Source organism: Lepisosteus platostomus, chromosome 2 (genome assembly GCF_059453375.1).
Source record: "Lepisosteus platostomus isolate fLepPlt1 chromosome 2, fLepPlt1.hap1, whole genome shotgun sequence".
NCBI lineage: Eukaryota > Metazoa > Chordata > Actinopteri > Semionotiformes > Lepisosteidae > Lepisosteus > Lepisosteus platostomus.
Window position 1 is genome coordinate 8070986 of NC_142612.1, and position 15034 is coordinate 8086019.

The window sequence follows — 15034 nt, forward strand, 5'->3', positions numbered from 1 at the left end:
ATGCAAAGTCCCCTAGAGTACAGATTTCCTAATTGTTACTGCATCCAACCCAATTACATTTAATAGAAATTAGTCTGTAAAGACCCTCAAATGAGTTTACAATGTTAACCTTAAATTTGTCTTATTAGTGGTACCACATATGTTCAATTCAATTTCAAAATGCTGTTAGCAAATAGCATCCCTTTCCTTTTGAAATACAGAAATCTATGTTAAAAGCCTGTCCTTTGGTAATTTCCCCTTTTCTAAAAAAAATTCAAATAGAGGAACTGAGATAAGGGATAGAAAAGTACAGACCCAACAGATCTGCAGCTGTGCATAAATTAGTGTGTGTTGACTAGCATTACTGACTTTCAAATCATGTTATATATGTTAGAAACTCGTTGTATACAGTATTATGAAAATATCACATCCTTTGAGAAAATAAAATATGGCTAATGTTTCTTTATAATTTGCTTGTTTCCTCTCTTTGGTAAAACTGAAAGTCTCTCTAAGAAGAACCTTCTTTATAGGTTGAAGCATCTTTTCTTTTATTAAACACAAAACATCTAGAGCTTTAAAGACCTTTGTTGCTAATTTTGTTAGTCCAACATCTTATACTGGCATCCAAAGAAGGTTGTAAGTCACAATTTTAAAAACCTTAATTCACTCAATTGTATTCTGTTTATAAAATTGTTTATTATCTGTGAAGTGGACATATTTATTAATCAAATAGGAGTAAATGTATGCAGCTTTTCAATGCATAAATGAATTTAATAGTACAAAGAAACCTTGTCACATGAACAGTGTGTTCTCCGTGTTACTTCAGCATTGTGAAGAAAGGGCAGAACAGTTTCTAAAATAAATACATAAAAGTGATTTCCTGTGCAACCTAGCATAAACATTGGTTGTAATTGTGGTTCCCACTCATCATAAATCTCCTATTTTGCTTGATACAGCTTTCTGTATAATTTTGCACCTATTCTGCTCTGATATGTAGAGAGAGCTGCAGGATCTACATATTACAGTCGGTATAGTTTCCATCTTTACATCAGCTATTTCAACAAAACACAGGTCTCAGTGAACAGTTCTCGGGTCTGCATGGTCTGCACAGACAGAATTGTTTTTTCTGATTTAAGCACATAGTCTCAGCACTACTGAAATTCCCAAAGGGAAAAGAGCGCTGGCACTGAAAATCATTAGCGATGTTTTTTTTTTTTTAATCCCTATTGCCTTTGTATTGCACAGGCCTTGACACACAAGAATGAGCACTCCAGAGATTTGTGGAAATTAATGCAAAACACGAGAAGAGGTTTTCATTGCAGAAAATGTCATGTAATTGAGACATATGCTTAGATTCATAAAACATGCTCTGGATTTTAACAGCTCTATAAGTGGCCATTAATGATCAGGATGTTACCAGCCTCCTCATAAAAAGTGAGTCACTGCTTGGTAACCTTTGATTAACCTGTGGATTGTCTTATTAGTATGGATATCACACATCATCGAGCCATTACAAGCTGTTAACAAATCCCAACATTTAGAGGAGGCCAGCACAGTAATTTGACTTTCTCTTTTTATTTAATGGAAATTTAACAATGATTATGTTGACTCCTCTGTGTTTGTCTTTGGCACACATTCCAGCACAAACATCTAATAGGTATAAGAATTGGTCACATTTATAACACTTCTCATCCCAAATAATCTCAAAGTGCTTTTTTATTCTTACATTTCACACTCAGGGATATTATAGGTTGTTTTTTTTTTTTGTTTGAGGTGCTTCGCTGAACGCAATGTAATTCCACTAAGAATTTCTTGAGTTTCTTGTTTTTTTTTTACTTTTTTGTTTTTTTTTATATTTATTTTGTAAACTGTCAAAAATAATTTGTCTTAGATTTAAAAAAAACCCAAACATTTTTGTTATTATCAAACTTTCATTTTGTTAACATTGACTAGAGTGAAAAAATAACACCTACACTCCTCTCTATGTGCAGCGTCTAGATTGTCCTTTGGGTACATCCAAACTCAACATATCATGATGGGTCATAGCCTGCTTTCAAATGGAGCCTATGGAAACTGATAGATGAAAGTTTAGTATTGTTTAAGGTCTTCAAATCAGCGTATTGTTAAGTGGAAACGAGGCCGTGGGTGGTTAGAGTTGAGAGAAGGAGATTGAGTTTTTGAAAACTCATTTTGAACTGTCTTCCTTCTGTTGTGTTGTCTATGAAATTGGGCCAGAAACCTCCATATCAGTTGGAAAGTGGTTTATGAGTTGCTAGTGTTTTGAAAACATGTGTAGGGAGTTCGGGCAGAATCTTTTTTCATCCCATGGAACAATTAGCTATCTGGGGACTCATTCATGCTGTCTGCCCAAGTATAAAGGTATAGAGCATTTGAGGTTGAATCTCCTGAAGGTACAGTATAACTGGTGTCCAGGGTCCAATTACAATTATGTCTCTAATTTACCCAGATGTTAAGGGGAAGAAGAGCTGTTCCAACACCTTGGGATTGCAAAGTAATTATTTCTGAGCCTCTGCAGCCATTATGTCACAATCTTGTTTTTTTTTTTTTAGAAACGTCAGACTTTGTTTTTTCCAACTAGGAGAACCACGTTTTCAAGTTTGTTAAAAATTTTTAAAAATGGAAAAGTAAAACAGACTCCTGTGTCTTTCCAAATTGTTTCCTCTGTTGGTAGATTGTGTGTGCTGTGTGTTTGGTGCTTTTGTTTAACCCAGAACTTAAACATTGCCTAAAACGTTTCGTGGTCTTTCATGATTTCTGTGAATATCCCACTTATTGCAGACTCCTAAAGTACTCTATCTCCTGGGTACCAGAATATTTGTCAGCACCAGATGCTAGCATATTTGTTTGGTTTCAACTCACAGTGATCCCTCTAACCCACTGAGCCCTCCACAGCACTGTTTAATTATCTGATTGCTGATTCACTATTTCTGAGTAGCAAGAAATCCTCTGATTTTTGTTATGCTTTGCCTAAGAGTGTCAGACTTGAGAGTCTCTTTCAGTGTCACACCTTGAGAAGCCCCTTAAAAAATTAACCTATAAATCAATTTTTACTCCTGTTTTCCTTCTAGTGCCATTACATCACTACCTCTTTCTGATCAGTGCTTATTTCACAACTTAGTAGTTTTGTTTTTGTTTTACTTATTATAGATTTACAAGCATGCCATACACCATCTAACTCCTGCGGTCTTTACATTCAATTCTTTAACAGTCGTTAGTTAACCTAAGGGACTATTTCTTTTACAAATTCAGATTTATTTGTACAAACTTTAACTTCTAAATTCTACTGTATTATTACACATTCAAATATTGCAAACTTAGAGTTTGCTGACAAATGTTCCAACAAATTCAACCAAATTCATATGCTTTTTTGAACTGAAAAATATGTTTTACAGTGCAATCTGACACTTGACAATTTGGAATGTACAAGATAATGGATTAAATGAGATGAAACAAAGCAGAATTACAAGTTAAAGTACACATTTGTAGGAGAATTCTTCAAGAAAGCTCCGTGATCAGACAGCTTGTGTTGAAAACAACCAAAATGGCAGAAATCATTTTCTAACGGTTGATGCTACGTTCACTTGATATCTGTAACTGAGGAGTGCTGAGTTCACTTGACTGTATGCCACTGGCCACCCTCAGCAGGCAGCTGATGACCATGTCCTTGGCCTTCGCAGCCTCCATGTTTTGTTCCCGGGAGATCTGCTGGGTTATCTGGTCTACGTTGGTGAGAATGAGCTCTGAGGCAAGGATGGTAGTGGGAGAATTGCTGGTGAGCATGCTGTCCACCATGTACTGTTTATAGAGGTCCATGATCTTCTGCTCTAGGTATTCATTGAGCATGGCGTTGGAGAGAGGACGGGAGTGGTGGAGAAAACTCTTCTCCTTCACACTTTCAACTCTCCAGCAGGAGGAGTCAGCCTTGATGGGCTTTCGAACGTACTCCAGCGAGGGTCTGGGGGTCTCCATAGCAGGAGGAATCTCACAAGACTGAAGAAAGGGGCCTTCTGCAAACTCCACACTACTGTCCAGTGTGAAGCTGACAGTGCTGGAACTGAGGGGCATTACCTGGTCGCCTGCGATTTGCAGGTCATTGTAATCTTTGCAGATGCTCTTGCAGGATGAAGGAACCAGGTAGGCTTCTTTGCTGGACATCACTTGTCGTGGGATATGAACCACAGGTGATATCTGCCTACTGCACTGCTGGACCTCACTCTTCTTGGACTGGCTTTTGTTCCGAGATGACTCCTTTTTAATGAAGCGTCCCATGCTCTTGCTCTTACTGGGCTTGTTTGGAAGCTCAGTCTCTGGGGAATTTGATGTAAGGTTGATGACTGATGTAACACTAGAAAGCGCATAATTTTCCACTTCCTCGAATTTACTAGGCATCTGGTTATCCCTGTCACCATCATTGCCATAGGGAATGGCCCAGAGAAAACTCTCACATAACATCCCTGCAAGATGGAAAAACAAGCAAGAGTAAGACTATGCACAGTGTTAGTGTAACATTTGCAATGGGAGCACTATGTACAAGCTGCAGAGAAAAGTGGAAAATAAATACAAATAAAAACAAGATGTGCTTCAGCCAGAAATAAGCAACAATTATAATATTACATTCAACAATTACTCATTTTTCACTTTTAAATCCAAAGCTTATTCTTTGCTACACCTGTATGTTGTGAATCCTCTATTCTCACTTTGTATCAGAAGATTACATACAAGACAAAATCGCAAATGCTAAAACATATCAACAAGATACCTCATAAGCCCAAATGCAATTAATGTTGTTACTAACTGAACTAAAACTAAATGTGTTCTTTGTCAAAAAAAATTGATTAATATGTGTTTTACATTTAAAGAAACATTTGAGTCTAATGAGTAGTATTAGTCAACTTGCAAAAGCAATGAGCTGTGTGGATATGATTTAACCTCAAGTGCAATACACATTTAATACAAGTTATGTAATTCTTAAAAGCTTTGGAAGTGTTTTTCCCAGTTTACAAATGTAAATTCTAGTATATTCTTGCAGGGAGAAAATGTTATGGTATACAAAGAAGAAACTGAAGATTTAAACTTTTATATTTTTGTCTTCTAACCAGAGCTAGCTTTTATAGCCCAATGATTTAGAAAATGGGAATTTTACAGAAGAAAATGCTTTGAACATGTTCCTATATTTCTTTGGTACCATTCCACAGATATAAGGTCTTGAGTATCTGACATAAAAGAGGCTTTCAAGTCACCTGCATATTGACACTACTTAATTAAAATATTAAGCCATTTCAGATTTTTTATTAAGATCACAAATTACTTAAGCAAACCTAGGGATATCTAGTCTTTTCCATTTTTTTCCTACCCTTATTTACTCTATCATCTTCTTTTCTTTCAAAGTGAGTTTCTTTCAGATGTAATAATGATTTCTATAAGCGCATATTAAAAATAAAAGCTACTTATTACTAGATTTCTCACCTGAAATGTCAAGCTCAGTAATGATCCAAGATGCAATATCTTCAGGTTCGCGTTATTGAAAAAGGAGCTTCTGAATCTCTGGCTGGTTGGAATTGAGCAATGTACTATTTCAGGTGTGAGTTCTGTCCTCAAACATCTGTGCCAGTGCTCAAAGGAAGAGAAGAAGTCTGTTGTTGAGAAATACCAGTGGTCTAACTGTTTTCAGAGTGAAACAAAACTGAAAAAACCACAAAACAATCCTTCCTCATCTTTTAGCTAAAGCAGCAGTTGAACATTCAATTAATCATTTATAATTGAGAAGTAGGAAACGTCTTAGGGTTGTGCACAATGTTACAGTTTCAGTGCTGTTTTAAACAGCTTTATGGGTTTTATGGGTTTCTGAGAGAAATAAATTCTTCATAATAAGACAAGCAAGGTACAGCCTGTTTTATTAACTCACAAAACATTAAAGAAAATGATGTAATCTAACTCTGAACTCTTATTATATTATATTTAGTATATAATAGTAAATAATATTTATATAGGTCTATGGTATTTTGATCACAACCCATAATAAATTCTTAAGAGTAATGTTAATTTAAAGTTAGTTACTCCTTTATATTGTACAGATCCACGATGCTGTTTCACTTCTGTTTGTCGAGTCAGGGAAGTGTTTAAGGTTTTATTTCTGTGTAGTTTCTCTTAGTTTGCCACACTCAAATGACACAAATGAAACGAATGTTTGTTCAAGATAATCTAAGCTATATCTGGCATTACTGTATATTTGCAGTGAAGACACTTTGGTTATTTTTGGTGCTCTAAGAGCAAAGAAAATGAAATGACAACAGATTAAATTCTTTTGGAATTATTGATATGCAAGCCCATGATTAATGCTCATCAAAGAATGGAATTGGAAAAAAACAGAACAGAAAGGCAGATGTCTTGGATTTTCTTGTAAATATAGAATTGTGTATGCACACCTTTACCACTATCTTTACATTTTCACACACTAAACAACATATTTAAAATAAAAGAAACACTGACAATGTCCATGTCATAAAAAACAATGTAGGTTGTGATCCCAAGGAAAGTGTGCATTTATTTTTTGCTAACATCAACAACGCATATAATAAATAATACAGCCAAGCTCTGCCACAGGATGGACATCTGAATGAAATTAGTTTTCTTACTTTGCGTAGTGTGCCCACTCCAAATACTTCAAGTATTGATTTTAAAAATCCTTGAGAGAAAATCCCCTCTGAAGTGAATTTACTTTTGTTTTCTGAAATAGAAAACAGTCAGTCAATAGTAGTTCAAGTAGGCAGCTGCATCAGCATGTGTAGGCTGCAAAGGAACAAGTAAAGGTTTATTCCATGCTGAAAAGAGAAAAAAAAGAAACAACATTTCAGCTGTGAAGCCTTCTTCAGGGGTGGAGTCCGTCGGTCAATATACTGTAAATAAAACAACAAAACAGTCTATAACGTCACTCACTCGGTGTTGGCTACCTCTGAAATTATAAAAAGTTTTACTATAGGTTAAATCTATGCAGGACTATCGTTTGGATTACAAATATCATGTTTTCTATGATACGAAAGGAGTATGTGTACAGTTTTCCTGATCATCCTTTCATTTTAGTGCCTGGTTGTCTTTTGGTTTATAGTATCATTTAAAATAGAGTGAGATTTATGTCTGGTAAGAGCCTGTGTTAATCCTATGCAGTCTAAATTTTAACATGCACCTTTTATTTATGTAGTTTGAGTTCCATTTTAGACATTATATGACATTTCAGTGTGGGCCATGGTAAGGGTTAAAATGGGACTGGTTTACATAAAAGTTTATGGCAGAAAAAAAGCTTTGAGCTAGATGATCAATATGTAATGTGGACAGTCAATAAAATTAAAAGTATATTTTAATAGCTTTCCCAAATGTAGAATTACCTTAAGCTTCTGTGTTTTGTGTTAGCTGTGGTTTAGAGTGAAGTAGAATGTGGTATGGACTGACATTTCTGCTAGGTAAAAGTTTGCTAAAATTACAATATTAGTTTTACATTTTAATAGTTTAACATACTTTACACTAGTTGTAGTAGTTGTGTAGGCATGGGCTAAACATTAGCAAAAACATTGTGAACAGTAACATTCATTTTCAGAAGTAGAAAGAAGCAAAAAATAGCACTACAAGAGATACAATTATGAACTCAACTAATCTGGAAATATACAGCAAGTCCTCATATTTGAGCACTGGGCTCCAGGAACCACATGGAACAGCTGAAAGGTAGAAAGTTTGTATGTAGTTTAATTTCAAGTGAATGCTCTTTACATAAGAGAATTTAGAACAATCTTCAGTTTTGTTTGTGTAGACAAATCCGGCAGAATAAAGGCCGACTATATACATGGTATAAAGTATTGATGAGCAACAGAAACCTCTTTAGCTTGATTTTGACTTCAGCCCTCTTGTGACCCTAGATTGGATAAAGCGGTTTGAAAATGGATGAATGATTGGAAAGCCATTTGTCAGCAAACAATTCCTTTGCTAGGAATGAAAAGCAGTGAATAAAATGGGATCTCACAAAAAATTACCTGTGGTCTGAGAAGTGTATCCATTAAAGAATGCCTTTCAGGCCAAACCATACTGCAAATCAGCACCCAATTGTTTATGTAATTAAAAACTAAATGGCAAATAAATCAGATTTTAAAACTGGGAAACATATACCTGAAAATCTATAGATACTGGAACAAACGCTTCCCGATTCAGCAATGGTAGTTTATAGCAAAAGCAAAGGTTTACAAATTCAGAAGTACAGAAATAACACAGAACAGACTGAAAGTAACATGAAGATTCCCATGAAAAATTATCGCACTAAGAAAGTGTCCCTGCAGTTGGACCCACTCTTAGTTACAAGAAAAGGTTAAATACACATTAAAACTCACAATTGACATCAAAGTGCATGCAAGAGATTTAACTGCAGCAGCCCTCCCAATTTTCCAACCAAACTCCTCTAGACTGCTACTTTAAACTGTGGAAGCACTTTATTATCTCAAAACATTACTAATTACTCCACATGTGAGAATCTGGACTTAATTGAGAATTAATGAGAATTGAACCACCACCAATAATCTCATTAATTAACTAATTATCACCTGCTGTGTCTATTTACAAATAATAGAGGCATTAAAGGCCTCAAGCGGCCGGTCTGCTTGTTAAGACCAGCCTGCCACGGTTTCATTTGAATTCATCTTTAATTTCCTAAGTTGTAGCTTTCATTTCCTCTTCAAATGTGTTTTTTTCCACTCTTCTTCTATTCATTTTAAGTAAGCCTATTTTTTAAGTCTCAGTCTCTTAAAGTATCACTGCACTATTTTTATAGTACCAGGCATCGTGTTTTTAACAGGCATTACCTCAAGCTTTTCCATATAGGAAAGTATCAGTATGCATCTGAACCATCTGAGTTGTTTTCACACTAGTGGAAAATGCTACAAATACACTATAGACATGGACACTATAGGTTTATAACAACCTTTTTGGTTATTTTGGAAAATATTTAAAAGACAACTAAAGTCAAATGCATATCACTGAGAAACTCTAATCTTCTTGACTGATACAGCTTTCATAACTCTAATCAAATCCACTATGAAGGAAAAAGCTGACATTTACACTTCTCGCTGTAAAGTTTTTCAATTATTTATTTGCTTAGAAAACTTTAACTTGCACTACTCGTATTTATCACTTAAACAATTTGGAACAAAGTAGAATCATGGAATATGTTAGGGCACTTTGATTATGTTATAAACACAGTTTCTTATAAAAAAACAGTTTGTAATCAGCTACTGTACACATTATTTATGTATTTTTATAGCATTTTATTATATGAGTGATTTCTAAGGTTTCTCACAGCTCCTTAACAGATGTATATAAAAAAGTACATGTTTATCTAATGGGGTAGTCCCAGAGATGACCAGGATTAGCTGTAAGATACCAAGAGCTTTATAAAATTCAGGATACATCTGAACCATCTGAGTTGTCTTCACACTAGTGGGAAATTATAACAATAAAGGCTGGGAACATCCACACTAGATGAACAGCATTACCAAAGAAGAACGCCCTGGCAGTAAGAGAAATTTTAATTTGTTGTTCATTTATTTTTTTACTAATTATAGACACAAGCAGATTTAGTGATACAGACACTAACGGATGGTGTTTTGTGCTCTTAATAATTTTACAGGGAGTTTGTATCTGTTAGACTTTGACAAGGACACCCGAGCCTCGTTCTTCTTCAATAATAATGACGCTGTGCCAGATAGTATTTCGGGGACTGTTGCCATGGCACACTACAACATGTAGGAGAACACTTCCAGGAGCTCCTGTGGCGATCATTATGCTTAAACTTGGAAAACTGCTGCTGAGGACGTCGGATAAACCGACGTTGTTTGTCGTTGTAAATTAGCTATTTATTTAAAGTGCGTTTTATTTCCCGCGCTAACAGTATTTCAGGACCATGGACAAGGACCTGCGAAATTCCACAAGGCCAAAGAAGTAGTACTACAGCCTGGGCTAAATTTTGAAAACCACTGTTGTTGTTACTACTCCTGTTGTTGCATTTGATTGTCTTAAGTATTTCTATACTTTAAAGGAACAGACCCAATAGAATACAAGCATGTAAAAATACTGCTTTTGGAAATCCGCGTAATTTTTGTTTGTTAATTTCGCTGGGCGAAATTAGAAAATATCGAGATATCGCCGTGAATGTGTTTTTCCAAACATAACGAGTTGGCTGTGAGCTCGCCTGACGGTAAGGCTCTATGTTTAAGAAAATAAACGCCGTTTTCCGTCCCAACCACGGACAAAGAAGCAAGGATGGCTGCCAGTCGGACCTCTATCATAAAGCGTGTACGGTGAAGTTGGTGCGGAGCACCTCGATGCTCATCGTGGGAGACAGTCGTCAGAAGACGACCGACTCTTCTTTAAAAAGGAGTAAAAGCTCCATAAGTATTGAGTCGACCGCACTTTACTACTATAAACAAGAGGACCGGGTCTGGTTATACTCTAGGACTCAGGACTGCCTTCAGTATCTGGAGGATTTAATGGCTTTGAGGAGACAGTACCTCAAAAGCGTCAACAATTTGAAAAGCAACGTCAACAAAGCAAACCATTCCTCGGCGTCTACAGAGGCAAAGTCGGCTTCTTCGCCATCCCCTAAGAAAGAAAAGAAGGTAATCTGCTGAAATATCCACGTGGTACTGTAATTGTTATTTCATTGCATTAGTTTTTGACTCTTAATGTTTTTAATGCCGCCGGTACTGCCCCAGCAGTTTGGGTTATACTGTATATCAGTTACCGAAACAGACCACAGGAGAAGTTCGCATATACTGCACATTAACATAGCCAGATGAGAATCTCAGTTGTGGTCTCAGCTGAAACCTGGATGTCTTTTCCTAAAGAAATTTTGAGTCGACAAAATTAAGCATTCGTTGATTTTTTTTTAACAATCTCCTATCTCACTCTTTTCACTGTATTGTGATTCTCAGACAACGAAAACAAAAGCTAAGGCGCCCCCTGTTCCTGACGAAGTCAACACTCTTGAGTATTTTGATGCGGTCATTGCCAGTTATGACTCAGAAAAGAAGAGTAGACCATATACAGATGATGGACATGCAGATGTTGACTTCATTGGTAGGTGTCTAAATATGACCACTCTGATATAAACTCTTTTTTGTGATTATCTAGGTTTGTGGTGTTGTTGTTGTTATTGCTGTTGTTTTGTGCCTTTTCCTTCTCAAATGGTAGGACAGAAATATCCCAATATACCCTTCCCTTAATTTGATATTCACCACCAAAACACTGTGAAGTAAAACTAGTTTACCCTTCTATTATATCCATCTTGATAAAACTTTGACTTTGATTGCCTCTTCACTGTTCCTTACGTGGAATAATTTCACAAGCAAATGCATTTATTCATCTGGTATTATTCTGAAGAATCCCCAGGAAAATTAAAATATTGTTTTCTTTGTTGTTACCAAACTTTTGACTCCTGAAATTGTAATGTTTTCTTAAAAGGACCCAATCTGTGATGATTGCATTGTGTGCAAACAGACAGACGATTTGTGTGTGTGTGTGTGTGTGTGTGTGTGTGTGTGTGTGTGTGTGTGTGTGTGAATGTGATGAGTATCTGTGTAAAGTGCTCTTACTATTGGAAAGTGTTTCCAGAGGAATACATAACATAAACACAGTAATTTAAAGTAACAAAATAAATATCTTCTATGAAAAAAGTAATGTTGCCCAATTTGAAATGCCTGGAAGATGTATCACATATAAGGACAAAATACATGTATAGTCTTCGGTGATTTTCAATCTGATTGAAAACAGCCTTGACCCCCTTTTCTGTCATTTAAATTTGAAATGATTTGTATCTCATCTGAACTCTCACTGACCTGTCTCCAGCCAGCTGTGAAGTAGTCAGCAAGTGTGTGCACGGCCCCAGTGAGCCTTTTCTCCAGATGTGAACTTTAACTAGCATTCCTTAAAGGCTGTTGTGTGTTCTCTCATGTTGTATTTTAAGGCTAGAATAATATTTCAGAAATTCAGTTACATCCTAATGAAGGCAAGAGAGAGATCAATATGTAAAAAATATTTGGCGAGGCTCAGCTAGCCAAGGGAATAGCAGCCTATACAAGGCTGGATACATTGCCCAAAGCCCTCACTACTGTGTGGATTGGGCCAGGGAATTTGCTGCAGGGGTGCAGATGGGGAGGCAGAGGGATATGAGAGAGATAGACCAAAGGAAATCCTGGGTGCGAGATTTATATATGTAGGCAAACAGAAGTGAGATTAGGATGTCATCTAATCTGTTATAACTGGATATTGTTGATTAGACTGTATTATGTTCCTAATTAGGGGGATGTCAAATTGTAAAGTGTTCCTAATTGTCTGTAATGTTTGTTGAAATTACTTTCAGAACTTTATGACATTTTGTAAGGAATATTTATGTTTAATCACAGTCCTAAACGTCCTTTATCATTGTTAATTTTGAAACAATATTATAATATAATACAATCAGATAATGAAACACCTATCTTGGAGTGAGGTTTAATATATGTTTCAATATCATCTGCATAGAAATTTTAATTCAGACCCTTTAATTTTAGTATCTCACCAAGAGAAAAAATATGTAAATATTGAATTCCATGGGGGTCAAGTATTGAGCCCTGTGTAACCAATCCAACCTAAGAATTAAATGTACCAAACAAATAAAATATTGAAACTCACTGAGGCAACATTTAAAGTGGTTACAGGCACTTACAGTTACAGTAATGGAGACACAAAACAAACTCTACAGCTGAGTAAGTAAAATGTTATGGTATGCAATATTTAAAGCAGCGCTGAGTTCTAAGAAAAGTCAGATTGTGCTACCGAAGCATGCCATTAGGAGAGCATCCGTGACGTTAACAAGTGCAGTTTCAGTGCTGTGTCCTTGTCTAAATTCATATTGAAAGGGTTTGCAACGTTAATTGAGAGTGAAATGACTAGCTGCACCTTAACATGTTCTTATATAAAGTCAGAGATGGGCCTAAAACTATCTGAGTTGTTCCAAACCAGTTTTAAAGACTAGAATGACCACAGCAGTTCTAAAATTTGCTGGAAGTAGGCCAGAGCCTAGGAGGTCATTTATAATGTTAAGCTCCACAGGACAAAAGCCGGGGAGCTAAACTAGACAAAGGGAATGGAGTCGAACAAACAGGAAGTGGGTTTCATGTGTGATACCAGTTCAGTAAGGCATGCAGGAGTAAGTGGTGTAAAGTGACAAAGAGGAGAACTAGCTAACCAGCAAAGTCAGGCAGACAAAGAGGCAGTGCTCTAGAGGCATGTGAAGAGTAAGAATGAGTAATGTAAGTCAACTCTTTAATCAGTTAAGTGTAAAAGTAATTTATATGTTCTGTTTAAAAGCTGAATGCTAGTCATTTCATGCAGTATTTCCTTCTGCACCATGTTCTCCTCCTAGTTGCCACCAGTACCAGTGACCACGACTTGCACTCTAACTGGATGCTAAGGGATCCCAGGCGGTTCTCCATGGACGAGGCAAAGCTGAAGAAGTCCAGCAGGAAATCTCAAAGGAGTAATGAGAATGGAACAGTCAGTAGCCAAAAAAAGCTGCAGAGAAACCCGATACATTTACCCAAAGTTGTAGAAAGTGCCTTTCAAACACTACGATTCAAACCAAAACTGAAGAATAAAAATGAGTGACCTCACATTTAATCCAAAATTCATCTTTCCTTTTAAATTAGTTTTTTAATCTATTAAAATCTAGGATTTGTTGTTGTTTGTTTGTTGGCAGGATAAGACAGCTTGGCCATGTCAAACAGAAAGCTCAAAATTTACAGCCATTGATCTGTCACTACACAACACTGAAAAAGCAGTTTAAGAGAAAAGTAATCAATTTTGATATCCTTTAAAACCAATAAATGTTCATCTACAAAAATGCAAAAATCAGGTTTGTGCTTCAAAGGTGGATTATACTGTATGTTCCCATATGAATGGACTCCCATAGTTATGTCACTGAAATTCAGGTTTATTCAGAAGAAATGTTCACATTTTTCAATGTTATGTTATAATATTGCATATACTGTACATAACAGAAATAATAGTCCCTCAAGAAAAGTATTTATGTGGAATTAACAAGACCATTAAAAATGGTAATAAATACCTCTAGATCAAATAGTTGTAATTGATAAAGGAATCTGTGGAAGCTCACAGTGTTAATTATCTCTGAATGTGATCATTACTATTGACCTATTTTATTGACTTCCAGTCGACTAACCCCTCAGAATTCTAACCAAAAATAAAGGAATATACAGAACAGTTCTGTTTCCTGGCCAACTAATGGGAGATACACTGTTCCTTAGTTTCTCATGAATAATGCACAACATAGTTACGTTCAGAGATATCTATTTCAGGGGCATATAAAGCTTCCTTACAAGTACGTGCACTTTCTGGAAACATTTTTTCAGTTGTCAGCTTCAGACATTAGTCAGACTCGCAGCCATTCCCAATAACAGTTTTCCCATCACAAATTGTTTGAACTATGAGTTAACTTGGAGCCATAAAATAAAATGAATGTTCTTTGATGTTGTTTATTCATTTGTCAGGAACATTGTCACACGTCCTACATCTTTGTTATGGCTAACAGGAAAAAGTGCTAAGCCAAAAAATATTCAAACATAGTAAGTGAGCTCCGTTTGGCAGGATGAAGCTCACTGGTTTATGTTCCAGGATAACTATGTCTCAAATCAATTACATGAAAATATATATTTTTAAAAAATAGTTTCATATAACTGTAATTCATGTGGAAATCATAAGCAGTAAACAAAATCTCATTGAATACATTTTTTTTCAAAGTGATTTAAGTGGAACACAAATTCTTTTTACTATATATTGGATGCATGATTAAGACCACTAGATGGTATCTCATTTTATGTGAATTAAGACAACGACAGAACATAGAACGTCTTTGTATGTTATAAAGTGATATGATATAAAGTTGTTTGTCAAATATTAGTACGTGCTGTTTTATTTTTTAATTATTAACACTTTGTGACCA

General features: G+C 35.8%; 2 protein-coding genes across 7 annotated transcripts; one reads left to right on the plus strand and one right to left on the minus strand.

Moving 5' to 3' along the window:
- Positions 1 to 3412: 3412 nt before the first annotated feature.
- LOC148675839 (TLR adapter interacting with SLC15A4 on the lysosome) lies at positions 3413 to 8450 on the minus strand. Of its 6 annotated transcripts, none has more exons than XM_088648763.1 (4): positions 8373 to 8450; positions 6636 to 6727; positions 5467 to 5613; positions 3413 to 4454 (listed from the first exon to the last, which is right to left on the minus strand). In XM_088648763.1, exon 4 carries the CDS (start codon positions 4450 to 4452, stop codon positions 3559 to 3561), a length of 894 nt encoding a protein of 297 aa, XP_088504889.1. In that variant the 5' UTR covers positions 4453 to 4454; positions 5467 to 5613; positions 6636 to 6727; positions 8373 to 8450; the 3' UTR covers positions 3413 to 3558. The 6 variants fall into 6 exon arrangements, with proteins under 6 accessions (XP_088504889.1, XP_088504864.1, XP_088504880.1 ...); XM_088648738.1 differs by having other exon boundaries at positions 5467 to 5661; XM_088648754.1 differs by having other exon boundaries at positions 5467 to 5683.
- A 1302-nt stretch (positions 8451 to 9752) lies between these two features.
- On the plus strand, positions 9753 to 14986 carry c9h13orf42 (chromosome 9 C13orf42 homolog). Its single transcript, XM_088648792.1, has 3 exons — positions 9753 to 10652; positions 10968 to 11112; positions 13439 to 14986. The coding sequence occupies exons 1-3, from the start codon at positions 10242 to 10244 to the stop codon at positions 13678 to 13680; spliced, it is 798 nt and encodes a 265-aa protein (XP_088504918.1). The 5' UTR covers positions 9753 to 10241; the 3' UTR covers positions 13681 to 14986.
- Positions 14987 to 15034: the final 48 nt, after the last annotated feature.

Bases quoted from the DNA above. Each gene is read 5' to 3' on its own strand.
- LOC148675839 (XM_088648763.1), bottom strand. From the start codon at position 4,452: ATGTTATGTGAGAGTTTTCTCTGGGCCATTCCCTATGGCAATGATGGT.
- c9h13orf42 (XM_088648792.1), top strand. From the start codon at position 10,242: ATGTTTAAGAAAATAAACGCCGTTTTCCGTCCCAACCACGGACAAAGA. The intron at 10,653-10,967 runs GTAATCTGCTGA...TGTGATTCTCAG, and splicing joins CCCCTAAGAAAGAAAAGAAG to ACAACGAAAACAAAAGCTAA. The intron at 11,113-13,438 runs GTAGGTGTCTAA...TTCTCCTCCTAG, and splicing joins TGCAGATGTTGACTTCATTG to TTGCCACCAGTACCAGTGAC.